Source organism: Phalacrocorax aristotelis, chromosome 3, assembly GCF_949628215.1.
Source record: "Phalacrocorax aristotelis chromosome 3, bGulAri2.1, whole genome shotgun sequence".
In the NCBI taxonomy this organism is placed as follows: Eukaryota; Metazoa; Chordata; class Aves; order Suliformes; family Phalacrocoracidae; genus Phalacrocorax; species Phalacrocorax aristotelis.
In genome coordinates this window covers 123,891,719-123,909,291 of record NC_134278.1, presented here as the reverse complement: position 1 = coordinate 123,909,291, position 17,573 = coordinate 123,891,719, and the positions used below count along the sequence as shown (strand labels likewise).

At 38.6% G+C, this 17,573-nt stretch overlaps 1 protein-coding gene across 1 annotated transcript in view; it reads left to right on the top strand.

Annotated features, from left to right (window-relative positions):
- RYR2 (ryanodine receptor 2) overlaps positions 1 to 17,573 on the top strand; it is a 434,064-nt gene that overhangs the window by 121,721 nt on the left and 294,770 nt on the right. Inside the window, exon 3 of the mRNA XM_075089806.1 lies at positions 854 to 958. Coding sequence (XP_074945907.1) covers positions 854 to 958 — 105 coding nt within the window. The remainder of the gene's footprint in view (positions 1 to 853; positions 959 to 17,573) is intronic.

Here is a 17,573-nt window from a genome sequence, read left to right as displayed (position 1 = left end):
TTATTTTTCAATCATGAGAAGGTAAAGGTGTTTTTATAAGACTCTCTTGTTTCATCCCACTTAAAACAGAAGCAAGGTGAAGCAGGTCTGAGAAGCTACTGGCTTAGCCTTGATACTCAGTGTCTAGTGTTTCTCCTACAGAAAATTCATCTTGACCTGCAGACCATCATAAGGATGAGATCTGGCTACTACCAGTAGCCTAAAGTCTGAATTTTGTTTACCCCACAATCCGAGCATAACGTGTAAGACACATGTTCCACATGCTAATGTCCAAGCAGAGATTTCACTACTTTGCTTGGCAGCCTTTGACAGGGCTTTTTATTCCCATGGTGAATTTTTCCCCTAATATCTAATTGTAATTTTATTTGGTACATCTTGTATTGCTGCTTCTCCTTTCATGGAGCACCTCCAAGAAGAATCTGCCTTCATTTTCCTGGTAATCACCACTAGATTTGTAAAGGGAACTGTAAGATCCCCCTCTCCTCTCTCTCCCCCATCCAGGCTGACCGAGCTCAGCACCCCCAGCCACACATGGCGAGTACACCAGCCCTGACAATCATGGTGATCCCCTGCTGAACTCGATGCAGTTTATCGGTTTCTTTCTTTTATTGAGAGAGGGACCCAAAGCCCCGGCTGTCAGCTTGCAAATGCTGAGCAGAGGGGAAGAACCGCTTCCCCTTTGCGTGCTGGCTAGGCCTTAACTGTTGCAGCCCAGTATGTGGCTGGATTTCATACCCTCATTTATATAGTAGATCTTTCAGATTCATGGAAAGGGAGGGGAAAACAGAAGCATCGGAAAGTGCTGTTCAGCAAATCTGTCACTAATGTGATCTCCTGTTTTTCTTTCACCTAGAATGTTCCACCTGATCTATCCATCTGCACCTTTGTGCTGGAGCAGTCTCTGTCAGTACGGGCCCTCCAGGAAATGCTGGCTAACACAGAAGAAAAGGCAGAAGGGGTAAGTTATTGAATATTCACGTTTTTTCATCTTGTGAAATACAACAGTGTTTTTCCCACAGTACCACAGATTTTGTGACTGGCACAAGCTTATAGCATCATGCATTTCTTAGGTTTGATTTTCCTCCTTTGCAACAGGAATGGTCTGATTTTTGAGAAGTTCTAAACACTTGCAGCTTTCACTGAAGCTTGCCAGAGCTATAAATTCCCTACAATTTCAATGAGCTGCAGGTCAGCATAGAGCTACAAGAATGTTTTAATTTGAGACCTCATAATGTGAAATGTAAAGCTTGATCACTTCTTCAGAACAGCTAAGCTTTCTGAGGATTTCTGACTGTATCAAGTGAGACTGTCAAGTAGTCTGAAAATGACTTGGATGTGTGCTGTTTTTCTCTGGAAATAATGAAATTTTTCTGTGTGGTCTGAGCTGAAATGCCCTATAACTCACCTTTACAGCTGGAAATAGAAAGTTATTGAGTCTCGGTGGACAAGAAATATGAAAACTTACACATTTTTGCAGTCTGGAAGATGAAGCATATAGGAGGAATGTTAACTGATTGACTAGCAAATAGGTATTTAGAAATAAATCATAGTAGTGTAATTAATGTTCTCTGCTGTGTGATTTGATTTGTTATGATGTAGTTGAATGTTCCATATGCACCCTGTAGGGTTAATTTGAATGCCATGCTCCAGCTCAAATCCCATAAACTGCAAGTGAGGAAGAGTCACTGTAGGCCCAGGAGTTATACAGATAAAAGAGAAGAGAAGCCTGTCACTCAAGAAAGCTGGCAGGAGAGAAGCATGCCTCTGATATTTCTGGGAATGCCTTGAGAAAGCCAACTTTAGCATAGAGTAGTAGGTCCCATAAAATGCCAGGCACTGAGATTGAAAATGGTATTTGAGGAATGAGGTCCAGGAGCGGTCCCACAGACGATCCAAAGTGTGTGCTGTCAGTGAGAATTTGTTCCAAGGACTAACTCCAACAGCAAGAGAAAGAAAAGCACATCTGGGAGAAGAGGTACTACCAGAGTAAGCAGATCCATGCTTGTAAACAGGGCCCCCTCTTCCCTTAGTTTGTAAATACTGAAACCAAGAGCAAGCAAATCAGGAAAAAAAGAAATAAATTCAAAAGATTCAGGCACATACAGGCATAATGTCCAAAATCATAGTTGAAACCCAAGGATCTGCAGTGGTAACTGTGTACAGCCATACGTGTGAAGTTGAGCATCACTTTTCTTGCTGTTTATTCCCACCAGATGTAGGCAGGACCTGAAACTGAAGAAAGTATAGGGGAGTGTGTATTAAAGTAGTGCTATAGGGTAGAATAGAGTGAATGATAAAAGATTCAATTTTCAAATATAAAGTAATGAAACTTTTTTTAAAATGATAACATTAATTGGCAGATTTTCTGTTGGGCTGTCTTTAGCAAAATCTTGGGACCAACTGTTAAGTGAAAATTTACTCTTAATACAGAGATCACATCCAGAGAACATGGAATAGTGAACCAAGTTCTGCAGAAAATGTGAGCTTGGGGATTCTGCTGGGAAGAGGACAGGCTAAAGAGAGCTTTGTAGAGGTCTCAGGTGGAACATTTGCACTAGTTCTGGACTATTTTCTGCACTAGGTGTGAGCAGAAAAAGACTTTTGTAGGGCACAGTGACTGATGGGACCTACATATTCCAAGCTCAAGAACCGTGCTTGATGGTAATCTAGTATTTCCTGGAAACAATTATCGATGTTTTCTGAGCATAAGCATGAAGGTCAGAGTTCTGGGCATTCATATCCATGCCTAAAGAAAAGTAATGGCGGTTGTACTGATGTACACAGTGGTCTGTACTCGTGGGTTTTCTGAGACACGCCCAAGAAAGATAAAGCAAAGTCTCTGAGTGTGGTCATTATGGGGGAGTTACCTGTTTACAGAGTAGTTTACTGTGCTCTCAACACCTATTAAATCCCAACACTGGCAGAAGATACAGAGCTACAGCTATACCAGTCCAGATAGCTGGTGTTCACTGAATAGTTAATATATTTCTACTGCAAATTTTGCTTGGCTTCTGTGGAAATGCATTAGGAATCTCCCTGTGTGTCTCTTGCATACTGATATACTGATATTAGAAGAGAATAATCTTGAAAAGCTTGTAGGTGAACAAGGTCATATTGTTGTCAGTTTCATTATTATTTTTTTTTCTAGTAAGTCTCTGGAAGCCAACAATAATGATAACACTAAGATGACTGAATAAGTACTTGTTGATAAATTAACAGAACTGACATTTGGCATCTCTATGTTGTTTCTGTGAAAAATATATTTAAAGTTTTCCTTTGCATCTATAGGTATTTATTAGAGGGTAGATACTTATGTAGGCAGCTTCGTATTTGAAGTAACTGTTAGTGTGTGGGTTTTGCATTTAATGACTGATGTGGTTACTTTAAGTTTTATGAGAAGAGGTAATTTTATGCATTCATCTGAAGCACTATTATCTTCCTGGAGCAGCATCAATTTTTTATTTAGAATAATGATGCTTTCTTTCATTTAGGAGAAGAAAACACAGCAATTTCTTGAGAGTTTGTTGCTGTAAACTGGATTCAATATGACCTCAGTTTTCTAATGGAAAGAATCCTGCAAAGGGAGGTCTTTTCAGTCCTCAATTACTTTTCATTGCATTTGAAATCATTAAGGCGGCTGTGTTTAAAAGTGGTCTCTGTGTGCTTCTTTGCTTTTTGCGGTGTGTAATCTCTTGAATGCTATGTTTATATAATAGGTATTCTTATTATATAACAAGTAAGTCAGCAGTAATGAAATGGTTGAGTAATATGAACAAAATCTCATGCTGACTTGAGTCAGAACAATAAATGGCTTTCCTTGTGCTTAAGAAAGAATAACTATGTGCAGTAACTGGATTTAATTTTAATTCTCAGTTAGTATGTATTAAATGTACAAGATTACCTCTGCAATAAATAACTACCTTTTTAGTGCAAGACTCCTCAAGTGAGAATTTCTGTACTTCAGGAGATCAGTTGTCCATCTATCTGAGTATACCTACTTCTCTCACCTGAATCACCTAAATGCTGGTATCAAAGGCAACAGTAGAAGGAGTGAAATTCCGTATGAAAGAATGTGTGTAGTGCTCTGTTTCTTCTAGCCCTAGGCACTGAGTAGTTACTTTGTGTTCTGAGGTTTTATAATTTCCCTTTAAAATACTATGGTTAGCTCTGGCAGTTTATTAAAGCAGTGAAATTCTTGTTGGTTTATTTATCTAATTTTTTTAAAAATAAAGCCATAACCTGTTTTGTTTGCTCAGGCAGCATTATTTAGATTTTTCATTTTAAGCAGGTAAATTTTTGATTTTGCTGGAGACTTGAGTGCTATATGCATGTACTACTTTTATTATTAGTTCATCCACAGAAATAAACCAGAAAAAGGGAAGGAAAAAGAAAGCAATCCTGTGGAAAGAAAATAGTATATAATAATATAAATGAAAACTATCATTACATGTGTGTCCAGAGTCTGGTCTCTGAAGCATGTAGCTGCTCCATCCTAGACAGGCCTACAGCCTAGGTATTATTTTATAATTATTTTGACTTGTTTTCTGAGTGTAACTTTTTATTGTCAGAAAAGAAGGTGAAATATGAAAATGGAAATCCTTGGGTTTTTGTAAAGTATGTAAGACCAGGAAAAGCCTTTTTTCACTGTGATGATTTTTTTTTTTAAAATCAAGTCTTCCTTTACTAAATTCAAGAGCTCTAATATTTAGTACTTTCTCCTTGTGCAAGTGCTGAAATACCATAATCAAATCAGTTTTCCCTAATTTTCTTAGGAAATGAAGCCTGGCCATCTATCTATTAGCACTCTTGTATTCAGTAACTTCTGAGGTTTCTGGACAACATAAACAGTATTAGAAACAGGGGTAGATGTTCTTCCAGGTGCGATGGATATCGGGTAGGAGAAAGGGACCTAACTTTACGGCCTATAAGAGGAAAGCAAGGCCAAGTTGGCTGTTTTATATTCCTATCAACTGCTCTTGTGCTGGGGTACCTTCTGCACTGCTTGTGCTCAGATGAGGTGCCGGACGTACATGGGAAGGAAGTTGCCAGGTTTCAGGTGTGAGGAAAGGACTTATAATTTTGTGGCTTCTTTCAGTTTTGGGGTTTTAAACATCTTTTTCATAGAAGTTAGGCAACAGACCTGTACATATTATGTCACTACCAGCCTCACCTTTTATGACAAGGAAAATTATTTCCCTATGCCTTACTCGGACTGTCCTACCTGTATATCCAGGGATTGCCTTAATTTTTATTTTCAATATGTCATGTCTTGCTGATACTAAAGATTCATAAAAGATCTTACAATGACTGGTACCTTTAGACCCAGCATGCAGATTTCAGCCATGACATATAGCAGGCAAAGTAGGTGATGACACTGGTTATTACCATTTTCTTGGCCAAAATCAGGGCCAGCATGCATACTCTTGAGCAGCCTTATCTACTTCAAGTCTCTATTGATGACATACTCACAAATTTTCCAGATTCTACAAAATTCTCTACCAAGTCGCTTTTCTATTGTGTGATAGTTCTGGAGCTGCCAAAAGAAAAGGTATCCAGACATATTTGACATTCAGAAACACTGGATATTTTCTTAGCCTCAGTTGCCCCAGCCAATGATTTAGACTTCTGCCTGAAATTTTTTTGAAATCATCTTCAAGCAAACAGGCTGCATAAAAAATAGATTTAAAATAAAAATTTGCCAAGAGGGCATGCAAATTAAAATGAATTGTAAGGTAACCTTCATAAAGGCTATTGCTGCTAACTCTCATATGAAATATATTTCAAACAGTTTTTTTTAAATATGCTTCAATATAAATGATTTTTTTCTAAAGGGAGAATTTGAGGATTGAAAACACTGCTACCATCTGTATGTGTATAACAAGTAGCTAGTTTGAACTTTCATTCTATTCTAATGCATTTATTACTTCATAGAGGTCAAAAAATGTTTTGGGTACAGTGACTAGGTACAAGAAATTAAATTAAGTTGGCATTTAAAGGACACTTTGCTGTAAGTGAATAAGCACAAACTCACATATCTTTTATGTTGGCTAGAACAAAAACCTGCATTTCTTTTGAAACACATAATAGTTAGTGATTCCTTGAATTACACTTGCTTTGCTTGGGTCTTCTGAAAAATATCCAGCAGTCTCATGATATAAGGAATGTACTACTCTTTTGCCTTGTGATGTCTTTTATAGTCCTCCATGATAAATATCATAAATGAGGCCATTGGAATTTGAAGACTCCAGATTGTATGTTACATGCCATACCATGGTGAACAGATGAAATACATATAAACATATATATGTATGACACACACAAACACACATGGTACATGACTTGCTTTCACCTGCCAGTATGGTGTGCATCTTCGTGTGGATGAGAGACGTTGTATCCCATGCAGAGGTTTATTCTTATCTACACCTTTTCACTGGAGTGATTGAGAACTCTTGGTAAACTGTCTCTCACAGCAGCTGTAATTATTTCTGTCAGCAGTGGTAAGGCATTCTTCTCAGTCTGGTGTACCAGAAGATGAGTTTGTACCAAGTCACCCCGATTTTATTGTACCACCCATCCACAGCAAAATCTCATTTCATTGGGAGGGTGTAGAGTAAGAGGTGCCTTTTCTGGTGAGAGGTCCTGGAGCTGCTGTTGCTGATCTGTGCTTTGTTGTGCCAAAAGGAGGTGCATGCATGGGCCTCTTTTCCCCCCCCCAGGTATATATAGAAGAGCGTAAGACTGCTACGGTTTGGGGTTTTCTTTTGCAATTATATCAGCAAAGTGGGTGGAAAGTTCAATTCCTCTGCTAATGGCTAGGTTTTATGTGACATGAATTGCTTGCTGGTAAAATCAGCTGCACTTGGACTGTAATGTGCTTCTATTGGAATTGTGTTTTAATGACTCCTGCAGGACAGATGCACCAAACTCACTTATCCTGTATGGAACCAGATGGATTTCTCTCAGTTGCTTCTGTGTCCTTTCCCATCAAGTGTCAGCTTTTTGATTGCTTACTAGAAAAACAAGTGCTACTGAAATAAGTAAGGATTTCTTTGTGTGTCATCTGTAGCAAGAAAGTGAATCTATATGGAGTTACAATTTTTGCATTTTGAATGACACCACATGCTATATATTAGAATACGTCAGGATAGTGTAGGGCTCTCCAGGTTTTATATTGAGATGATTTTAAGTGCTTATCCAGGAAATCATACTATATTTGTTCTTTACTTTCTGAATGAAAAACTCTGAGTAAATTGAAGTTTTTTTGCTATTTGTCTTGCTGGACTTCTTTACATAAGAAAAAAAATTGCTTGTATTTGCCCGAATATAGGTGAAATTTGTTTACTTTTATATAGGGTTGAATCCTCAAACGTAGGGTTAAATCCTTTGTTAGATTCCTGCAAATTGATCTTGGTTGCCATGTTGTCTACTGGACACCTCTACGTGCAGATTTCTGCGTTTTTTGTCCTAGTATTTGCAGAGCAGCTGTGCTTTTCTACCACTGTATGCCATGGAGATTTTCTGTGCTTGGACGCTCAGTCCTGTCCTGGTTGGCAATGAAGATGTGAATTGCTGAAAATGCTGCTGTCAGCTCCTGAAGGCTGGTCTTACATGGGGTGGGAGGAAGAAAAAAAGATGAAGGATATTATTTCACATTTCCCAGTACAGACATTTAAGCACTTATAACAAATGCAGCATGAAGCCTTCATGTGAAATGAACGTGCTGGAGTTTCTCGGATCTGCTCTTTGACCGACTGCACTTGTGCCATTCTCATAGAATCCAGGTTCAGAGCTGGAAGTAGACTTTGTTCTGCAAACCCATGTGAAGCTGGAACCTGGTCTCAAAAGCAGAAACTGATGTGTGAGATGATGTTATTGAGCACATGGGCACTATCGCAGTGAGTTTGAACTCAGGGAGAAGCGGAGCCAATTCAATTCCACCACTGAAGTGGAATGGAAAAGCTATGCATTTGAGGGGGAGACAGTGAAGATGACCTAACCGTTTTCCTGAGATTGCAGCATTGCACAGCTCCAAAGTGGACTAGACACAAGGATTAAAACAAGAATTGGTTCAGATTCCATGTGGTCCTAGGAAAGAACCTGAGAATAGCTGGACAAAAAGCTACTGACTGCAAATGACCAGTGTGGAAGTCACTGAAACTGGCACTTTGACGTGATGAGCTGCAGCGAGGACAGCTGAGAAATACAGGCAGAGAGATTAGGATGGGGAAATCAAGCTGTGCTGTGGGGCTTTAGCTTGGATGGGAAAATAAGGGGATTGTCTGTTTCTCTGTGTTTTACCAGTCAATTCCACAGTTATTATCCCCTTGCCATCTATAACCTCTAGCTAGTCAACATAAAGGATGGCAACATACTGAAGCCATTCAATAAAGATTCTTTCTTAAGTCCTGGAAGACTTAATTTATTTCTAGGTGTTTTTTTTCTTTTTCCTTCTTTCCTTTTTTTTTAAATGAAATTTAAGCAGAGAGATATCAGAAATGGTACAGTTAAATTTGTCTTTAGAAAGGCACAACTCATTTCTTGCAGTGGTTGGAAATGGTGTACTAAATTGTATTTAGACAAAATAAAAGAAAAATAGACAAAAAAACCCGCAAAACCTCACATTCAAATGCTATTCCAGAATGATGAAGAATGTCAGTTTTGCTACAAAATCCTATATAAAGCCCAGGTAGTCTCTTAAACCACTTGTTTTCTTAATGCTACTAGATGGTTCTCCAAAGCTATTAACATACCAAGTTTTTAAACCAGGTCAGTCTAGCTAAGCAGTTATAATCTGTAAGCTAAGCAGTGATTGCTACTTGTATTTTTTTTCTGCTTTTTTATGTCTTCATATCTCAGGACTGATTTGTATAGGTGTTGAGGGCTGTAGCTGACGGAAACTATCGCAAAATGTAAACCAATGTTAGAGATCAGGTCCTAGGTGTTTTAAACTGCAGTCCCTGGTTTGTATATATTTTGTTTTTAATAGACCCATGCTTTTGATTCTGTAAATGTATTGACATGTCATCTGGGGTGTTGTGAAAATGGAATTATATTTGTGAGATTAGCATTACAGTAGTGAACAACATAAAATTGATGGCATTTAATCATTGTGTTTTAGAAGAGTTTCTTTTTATTTTTGGCATCATTCTTTTGAAAATGCAAAAACTTGATACTTTAGCTTAGTAAAAAGTGTTTTGAAATGTAAATTGTTCATGATTATGTATCGTTCTTGTCTGTTACAGGTCTCCTATTACTGACCGTACAAAGTGCATCTTTAGTTCAGTCTCACAGCTGAGGCAAGGCCTGGGTAGTGTGATACTCAGACATTGTATTTTCCTCCTCTTTCGCAACGCACACAGCTGTAATCCAAATTATTTATGAAGCCCAAGACCTTACATTAAATAAACTATAACTTTCATTTTTGCCAAATTCTACAATTATATTAAGAATGGAAACAATAATTATGCAATATCTTTAAACAGAATGTTAATAACGCTACGCAAAGGACTCATATATATGAAAAGTATCCAAATTTACGTTTGTGTTATAATGGCTTCTTGTAGGGATAGCTTTCTGCTAGGTGGATGCAATATTTCAAAAATAGAGGGATCCTTTGTCTCATCTTAGTGGCTTATAATAATATTCAAAGAATATTTAGAATATTATTCAAAGAATATTTAGATGGCTAGTGTAAAATGTTATCAGTGTAGGAAATACAGTGTTATACAGGCTGGGGGTGTGGAAAATGTTAATGGTTTCTGCAGTGCTGTGTAACAAGAAAGCAGTCTGCTATCAGGCAGCTCCGTGAGACCTCAAAGCAGCTGCAGCTGGAAGATTACACAGGGCATTCTTCCTCCTGAAATGTGTTCAGCATGATGATCCTCCAGGAGGTACCGTACCGATACCTTCTGTGGTAATTAAAAATCCCCTAATCTTCAAATTCAGTCAAGATTTTCTTAATGTGGTTTTGTTTCTAACTCTCCTTATCTTGCAGGGTTCAACACCTTGGGGTGCTTTTGATGCTAATGATGCTGTATATGCATCATTGACTAGTTCAAGTTTGGATGTGAATAGTCCTCCCCAAAGGGGTAATATTTGAACAACAGCGACATGAGTAGCATTTGAAACAAAAGAAGAGCTAGAGCTGGGATTGTGAGACTGAGTAGGACTACACAGACTGAATTCCTGTTCTGAACAGGACATGGGACAGAACTGAGTTTGGGGAGGAGCAGGGTTCGTCTCTGTATTCCTTGTGTGGTATGCCAGAGTTGGTGATAAACCTGCAGTTTCCTGACAGTTGTCACTGAACATTGTCACTGAACAGGCCTGGATAGGTACTAGAAGCATGAGGATACATCTGCATGTATGTAACTGCATCTCCCCATGGCAATGAGAAAGTTGAATCCATGGTAGCTACATCACTGAGTGAATCAACAATATCTTAGCAAAAATGCCAGGTCCAGAGAGAGCAAATGTTATTTGTCTGTGGAAATTATTTTCTGTGGTAAAATGTTTTCTTTTGATGCCCAGCCATCCGTTAGCGACTGCGGTGGTGTTGATTCACTGAGAAGGTATGGTTTCTGGATTTGGAAAGTCATGATGGAGAGCTATCAAATGTTTTGTTTCAATAACAATAGTAAAACCAAAGCCTTCCAAGCAGGTGAGTAGACAGGTCTATTTCAAGTATTTAAGTACTACTGTAGTGTGAGTTGCACTACTCCACTTCTAAAGTTAGCAGACAGATTTGGGTTTTGTTTCTCTCTAATCATAAAGAATTTCTATTTTTAATTTACTTATGAGGATAGCAACAACTTTTGATTTGGGGATGGATGGAAGGAAAGTGAAAGAAATGAAGGGGTTTAGGACCAAGGGTGTAAGTGAACAGGGAAAGGCTGAGAAGAGGGAGCAGCTCTGTTTGCAAAGGTGAGATCCTGCCTCTGGGCTCCTGGTGCCTCATTTATAGCCTAGGCTGAGACCTGAGCACAGCAGAGGCTATGAACCCCTGCTCTTCACAGGGGTATCTTGCCTTTTTGAATGGCAGGATCATCCACCTCAGCTAAGCTCAACTCAGAGCAGGGCTGCAGGGCTGCAGGACTTGGGACGAGCTCAAAACTCAATGGGAACTATAAACCAGTGTGCATCAGGATCCCTCAGCCTTTCCTAGATCTGGAGTTTAGTTTTGAGCATTTGACCTGCCACTCTATAGGCAGGGACTTGTCCCAGCGAGGGGCAGGACTTGCAGGCTCCTGGGCAGCCCTCGCTGGGAAGGGAGCTGCCGACAGCAGCAGGCTGTCCTTCCAGCTGAGCTGTGTTGTGTCGCTGCGCTGGGTGCAGGTCCCGCGCCAGCGGGCTCCGTTTTGGAGTGTCTGCAGGATCTCAGCTGCAGTGAAGGCTCTTGCTGAGTTCCTGCAGGTAGACTGGATTAAGTCTTTTCCTTTCAAAAGCATGCCTGTAAAATATACATATATATGCACTCACATGCATACATTTAGGTTGAAAAAAGGGGATATGCTTTTTTTGACTCTTTCTGAGCTCTTTTATAGGTATTGGTCCTTTAGTTTTCAAATTAAAATTGAACATGTGCTTTTAGAGTACTGTCAACATGGTGAGTGAGAAGAGGAGGTATTATCCCCTCATTTGTTGCTTTTGGAAGGCCTTTGATCTTGATCCATGAAGGGCTTTTTGATAAATGTGATAGTTGCTGAGCTCTGAAGATTGTCATCTCTTTCCGTAGCACTCTCCCCTCTCTGCCTAGGCTGCAACCTTTTCCATTTAGACAGTTAGTTGCCCTTTAGTCCTCCAAATAATTGTCATACCCTTTATGCATAAATAGATAAGACTTTGTTTTCCTTTTTCATGTGACAGTAGTAAAAGCTCATTCCTTACTTTTCTTTATGGAAACAGTGTACTTTGAAATGGCAGAGCAAAGCAGAGGAACTTGAAAAGAACAGGGGGCACTCAGGCTGCTAGCAGTAAATCCGACTTCTGTTTGATGGGGTGTTGTCATCGGCTTTCGACGTAGTTCATTTGGGCTATGAAGTCCTGTCCATGATTTCTGTAGTTTGTACTTGTTTGTGCAGATACTGCCGATGCTGTGGAATGTGCTTGTAATTATGGCCGTACACGCAGCTTCCACCCCCGAGCAGCCTTTGGTAGCTGACAGTCTGTTGATAGATATGCAGAACACTTACTTTTCTTGAAAGAAGTTTATATTTTTAAAATATTGGGATGACTCACAGAATATAACAGTACATACGGAGCAGAAGGAAAGGGACAAATTTGGAAATCCTGTTTTTTTCACAATTTTTTTTAGTGGCGATTATTTAATGTGGTAAATTCATGTTACCTAGTGTATATGTAGGTCGTTTAAGCAGCAGACTGTTTTAGTTAACAGGATATTTCTGCTATTTTGCTCTTTTTTGTAAAATTCCTTTCCATGTGTGTTTGTTAGTTATAAGCAGCATACTGTGTATAGCTCTATGTTTTCAAAACAACTTGTGCATTTGTCCAAACTGAAATAATGTCAGTAACTGATAAATATTTGGCTGTTCCAAAGAATTTCAGGTGAAGTTTCTTATTCTCACTCCTCAGCCATGTGTTGCCTCTTTTAAGGTACATTACTTGGTGAAATTCAAAGCCTTCATTTTAAAGAAATAATTTGTTGGTGGGTTTGGAGATCCTTCAGAGGAACATATTAGGTGGGCAGCATTTGCCTCTGCCTAGAAAGACCATAATTCTCTTTCTGCAGTGATCCCACAGGGTATTTCTGAGTCCTTTCCCAGTTTGGCTTGAAACTGGAGTCAACAACTCCAGTTGTTTAGCAGCTAATTTTTCCTAAGTCCTGGAACTATCTGAAGTGTATAGGTGAGAGACTTTACTGTTTGTTATTTTTCTAGGAATGGTTTTGGTAGATTTTTGAAATCCTGCCATGCAAATTTCCTAGTGAAAATTTGAAGCAAATTAACTCAATGTTTAAATGCTTCATCCACAATAAATTTACTCTTTCCCCCCAACACTTGTAAATGCAGCATTTTGGATAGCTTAATAAATGCTAAAATATTTTTAGAGCTTTCTACACAGAAGTCAATAATTTAAACACAATAATCTAAGTATCTTGGTATTGAGAATCATTCATTTCAGATCAGAAGTATTCTTGTCTCCGGTTACTTTGGTAGTTCACTAAATTCTGTGAACTATTATGTTGCCGAGTACTTTTTTCCCTTCTTCAAGTTATTCTGTCGTTGGAAAGTGATGAACATTCTGTAGTTTCATTCAAATTTTGTAAGGTCAAGGAAAAAGTTCTCAATGTTTCTGTTAATTTGGGAGGAATATGCCGTGAACCAAACTTAGAGAATTTGGTGTGAACTCTTTTTATTCGCACTTCTGTTTGGATGGAAAAAATAGTCCTGTTGTTTCACAGCTAAGTGTGTAGGTCCTGTAATGCAATGTAAGACAGCAAATGCTACAAACTAACCCACTCATTTGACTTGATGTTGCAGCCCTACATTCTCTACATCCAGACTAGACATTGCTCAGCCTTTTTATAGTGTTTCTCCACTGAGGAAAATAGCATACAGGAAACATCCTTATATGTTATCACTGCAGGAATTATGAGACTCCAGTGCTTCTTGTGACTGAGTATGGAAAGAAGCTGCAAAGTAGAAAATAAAACTTTATTAAGGAACTGAGACCTTTGTGTGGAAATGACAGTTAAAACAGAATTGCTCGAAATCAATATTGCTCACTGTTTAGCCTTTTTGTAGCACAGATGTCTGTGCCTACCCAGTCTGAGTAGTCTGTTCTCAACTCATGAATACCATGGCATGGCTTGAGAGGAGAAAGAGTGCATGCGATAGACTTTCTGCTGAGATTTCTTTTGAATAATAATTTCTTTTTGAAATCTCAGTGATTTTTCCTACTTTTTCCAGTTAATTCCTAATCACTTTCATAGGTGATTTCAGGGTTTTTTTCTGGCTTGATGTTAAACAGAAGAAAAAATAATACCTTAACATGGAGATCTCTTTAGGACATTTAAAAACTTTAAGCAAGGGTTTAATGGAATAAATTGATTTGTTGATCTTCACAGGAAAATTTGATCACTTCTGCTTGATAGAGTTTATCAGTGAAGTACCAAAAATCAGTTGTTATATGCTAAAACATTTAGGAAAATATTTCTGACCTTGTTCTGTTTTGTGTTTTTTTTTGTTTTGTTTTTGTTTGTTTGGGGTTTTGTTTGTTTGGTTTTTCTTCTTTCTTTCTACTCCCTTAGCACGATTGTCTTGTTTAGAATGTCTTTCACTACAGGCCAGTCTTTTGAAACCTTTTGTGGATAGGACAGTGTTTAGGGATTTCCTTGTAATTTGAAATGCAGATCTCCTGAGGATTTGGAGGCTACTAGTGTACCTGGTGGTCTGAGAACAATACAGTAGGAGGCATTTTCCAAATTCTTTCTCTCATGTTTATTCTCCATGTATTTAAAGCAGTTAGGAATTTTTGGTTTATAGCCATCTCCTTTTTATAGTCTAACTGCAGTTCATGAAGGGAACATGCAGCATTTTTGCTTCTTAATTCTGGGCAGATTTTTAATTTCCATAAGTTTCCTGGTTTTCTTTTTGGTGTATTGGATCAGTTCAGACCGTGGGCAAGACTAGACTCATCAAGAAGTCAGATTCGGAGAGCCAGGTATGAAGGAACCCTACTGTGGTTGGGATTTGGAAAGAGCTTCCTGAAAATGAGATCAGGAAGGTGACGATTAAAGGGAGTGATACAGACACATAACATTCACTGTTGTCTAAGTGAAGACTTCAAATCTGTGAGGAAACGCTTAGCTAAAAGTTTCATTTGTTTTGCAGCCTGGTGTAACTAACTTGTGTTGCCTCTATGCGTAGTTCAGCAGTTTTTTAATAAATACAGTGGTATGCATTGAATTAATTATCTTTCTAAAATAAACCTGACACTGATTTTTGCACTGATTTCAGAGTACAGCAATAAAAGACAGGAATCTGTTTATTTTGCATTGGAATAACTTTTTCCTAATTTTTTAAAATTTCTTTTGATAGCCTTTATTTCCTTCAGATATGCTGTTAGTCTTAATCTGCTGCATATTTTTCCACATCTGTCGGATTGATAGTTTTTATACATCGTTGTCTCATTCCTGTTGCTGACAGAAGATCTTAACTTTGGAGCAGAACCGGTTGATCAGTATACAGCCTGGTTACTGACACTGGTATCTGACTTGCCTCCATTAGTAACATTAGTTCCAGAATGTCCTTGTTTTCCTCTAGATGTCACAGACTCCCTGTCCAATGCATCCCGACCCAACTACATTAGAAAAGCACTGAAACGCAGACAAAAATACTTCACGGACAACATGAAAAGATATCCATAAAACAAATATCTCCATTAACTTTTATTTAAAAAACTCAGTTATATTGTGGTAAAGCATTGTCATTAATGCTAGGAGTTTCTCAGATTTGGGCACTCATAAATCTGTGTCAGACCTTATTAACAGAATGAAAGCATTTGATTGCACACCTTGTGTGTGCATCCTAAGCGAAATTGTTTCTGTAATATGAAAAATTATAATTTCACAACCTCTACTCCAACATTTGACAGCTTCATTTTTCAGGGAAATGCTGTCTGCGGATACCCGTTAGGCAGAGTTCCCACCAAATTGCATCATGAGCTTATTAACTCCCATCTAATCATCCAGTCATGGCTGATTAATCACTTCTCCTGGTGCCTTGTTTTAATAAAATCTGTTTTCTGTGCCACTGACCAGCAAACTGCTGTCTAATTTTGTATGTGGTTTGCTGAAGGGAGCAAAATACAGCCCTTCTCCACTGATCTGAAGGGCCTTGTGTGAAGGAGTCATGACATGCGAGTGGCTTGTGTGTATAATTCTTCAGTGTTTAAGGCATGGGGAAAACGTGTGTTTCCTCACAGGGCTAAAAAGGTTTCCCATGCTGCAGGGAAGGAACGGAGGCATTTTGGGACAGGAATGCAACTGTAGCTCAGAGGTGATTTGAATATTCAAAAAATCCATCTCCAACTGTGGAACTCTGAATTCAGTAATCACTTTGTATTAGTAAGCAGCAAGATAACATGGAGAGCTGGCAGCTTTATCATTTTCTCAGCATGGGGGCGGGGCTTGGAGGAAGTAATTTCATCTCTCATGCAAGAGGCAAAAAGTAACACTCCCTGTTTCTTTTAATGTGTTCTGCATATTAGTGAATAAGCCAAATTATCAAGGTACTTACTTAAAAAAAAAAAAAGATTGGCAGTTAAATGCTGTCTTGACAATTTAAGCTGTCTGATTTACACTATGGTAGCCTAGTTCATGACGTGTCTGAAAGCTAATAGCACTTGTAGTAAGTATGGTGGGCTGAAAATGTTCACAGGTTTTCTAGCAGAACCTGCACAGGTAGGAAGATTCAGAAATGAACAAGAGCTGTTTTAATTTCCTAGCACTCTCTTTTGATGTCACAGATGCAGTAAGGCAAGAATTAATTTTTAATCAAAGTTTTAAGCAAAAACTCCAAACTATAACTTATTATTTTTATAGTTTGAGTGTTTTCATTAGTCTAAGGGTTGTCTACAGGTGCCAGCCATAATTCGCTGAAGTAACAAAATATTGCAGCAGTAATTTTCTTCAGAAATTCTCTCAATAAGTCTTCATCAGATAGTGGTGCGTCATGGAGAGAGACAGAGCTGTTGTGTCCAGCAATGTTAACTTGTACTTATTCCAAGGTCTGCCCTTCCAGGCTTTGAATTTGCATACCCTAAATGGTGCTTACTGCAAAGAAAGTGAGAGAAAGGAGAGGAAGGAGGAGAGAGAAAGAAGTGGAGCTGAAAGCATTTCATGCAGTGTGGGCCTTTGTATCATGCAGACAGTCATATCGGCTACCAGTGGAAAGCTTTATGAAAAGATGAGGTAGTTTAGAGGCTTATTCTACTTAAAATCCTGACTGGTCTCAGTTATTTTAGAGATGCCACACTACTGACAGAACAGGAAATACAACGGGGGCGGGGGGGAAGTCCAAAACTTTTGCAGATAAAACAAATACTGTCATTTTCTCCACAGCACACCTTATTTAGCATCAGAAGTGATTGTTGGCAGGCCATTTCAAGTAAGGCACAAAAAGAATAAGACTTGGCTTTGATCAAATGCACTTTGATCAAATATAAGTACTGGGAAAAATCAAGAAGTGCAGGCACAGTATTTTTGCATTCTGCTTATCCTCAGGGGGAGGCAAGGACAGGAATAAAATCATTATCTATTTCAAATCACGGCATCGTGACAAGCAAATATTTCTAGCCTGGTACATAGACTCTTCTTTTGAGTGTGCCATATTTGGATGGCATAAAAGCAAACACTTTTATCATCCCAGGCAAGTTTCCTATTTTGGAGGTAGATGACAGGCCTTTTTCCAGCCTTACTGTGACCATTGGATCTCTAATGTGCTCAGAGTTTTCTTCCCAGGACGAGGGTCAGTAAAAACTGACTTTGGGGGAAAGAAAAATTTATTTCTTCTCCGTTAACTTTTCTGATCTAGGTTGCACGCAGAGAAGGA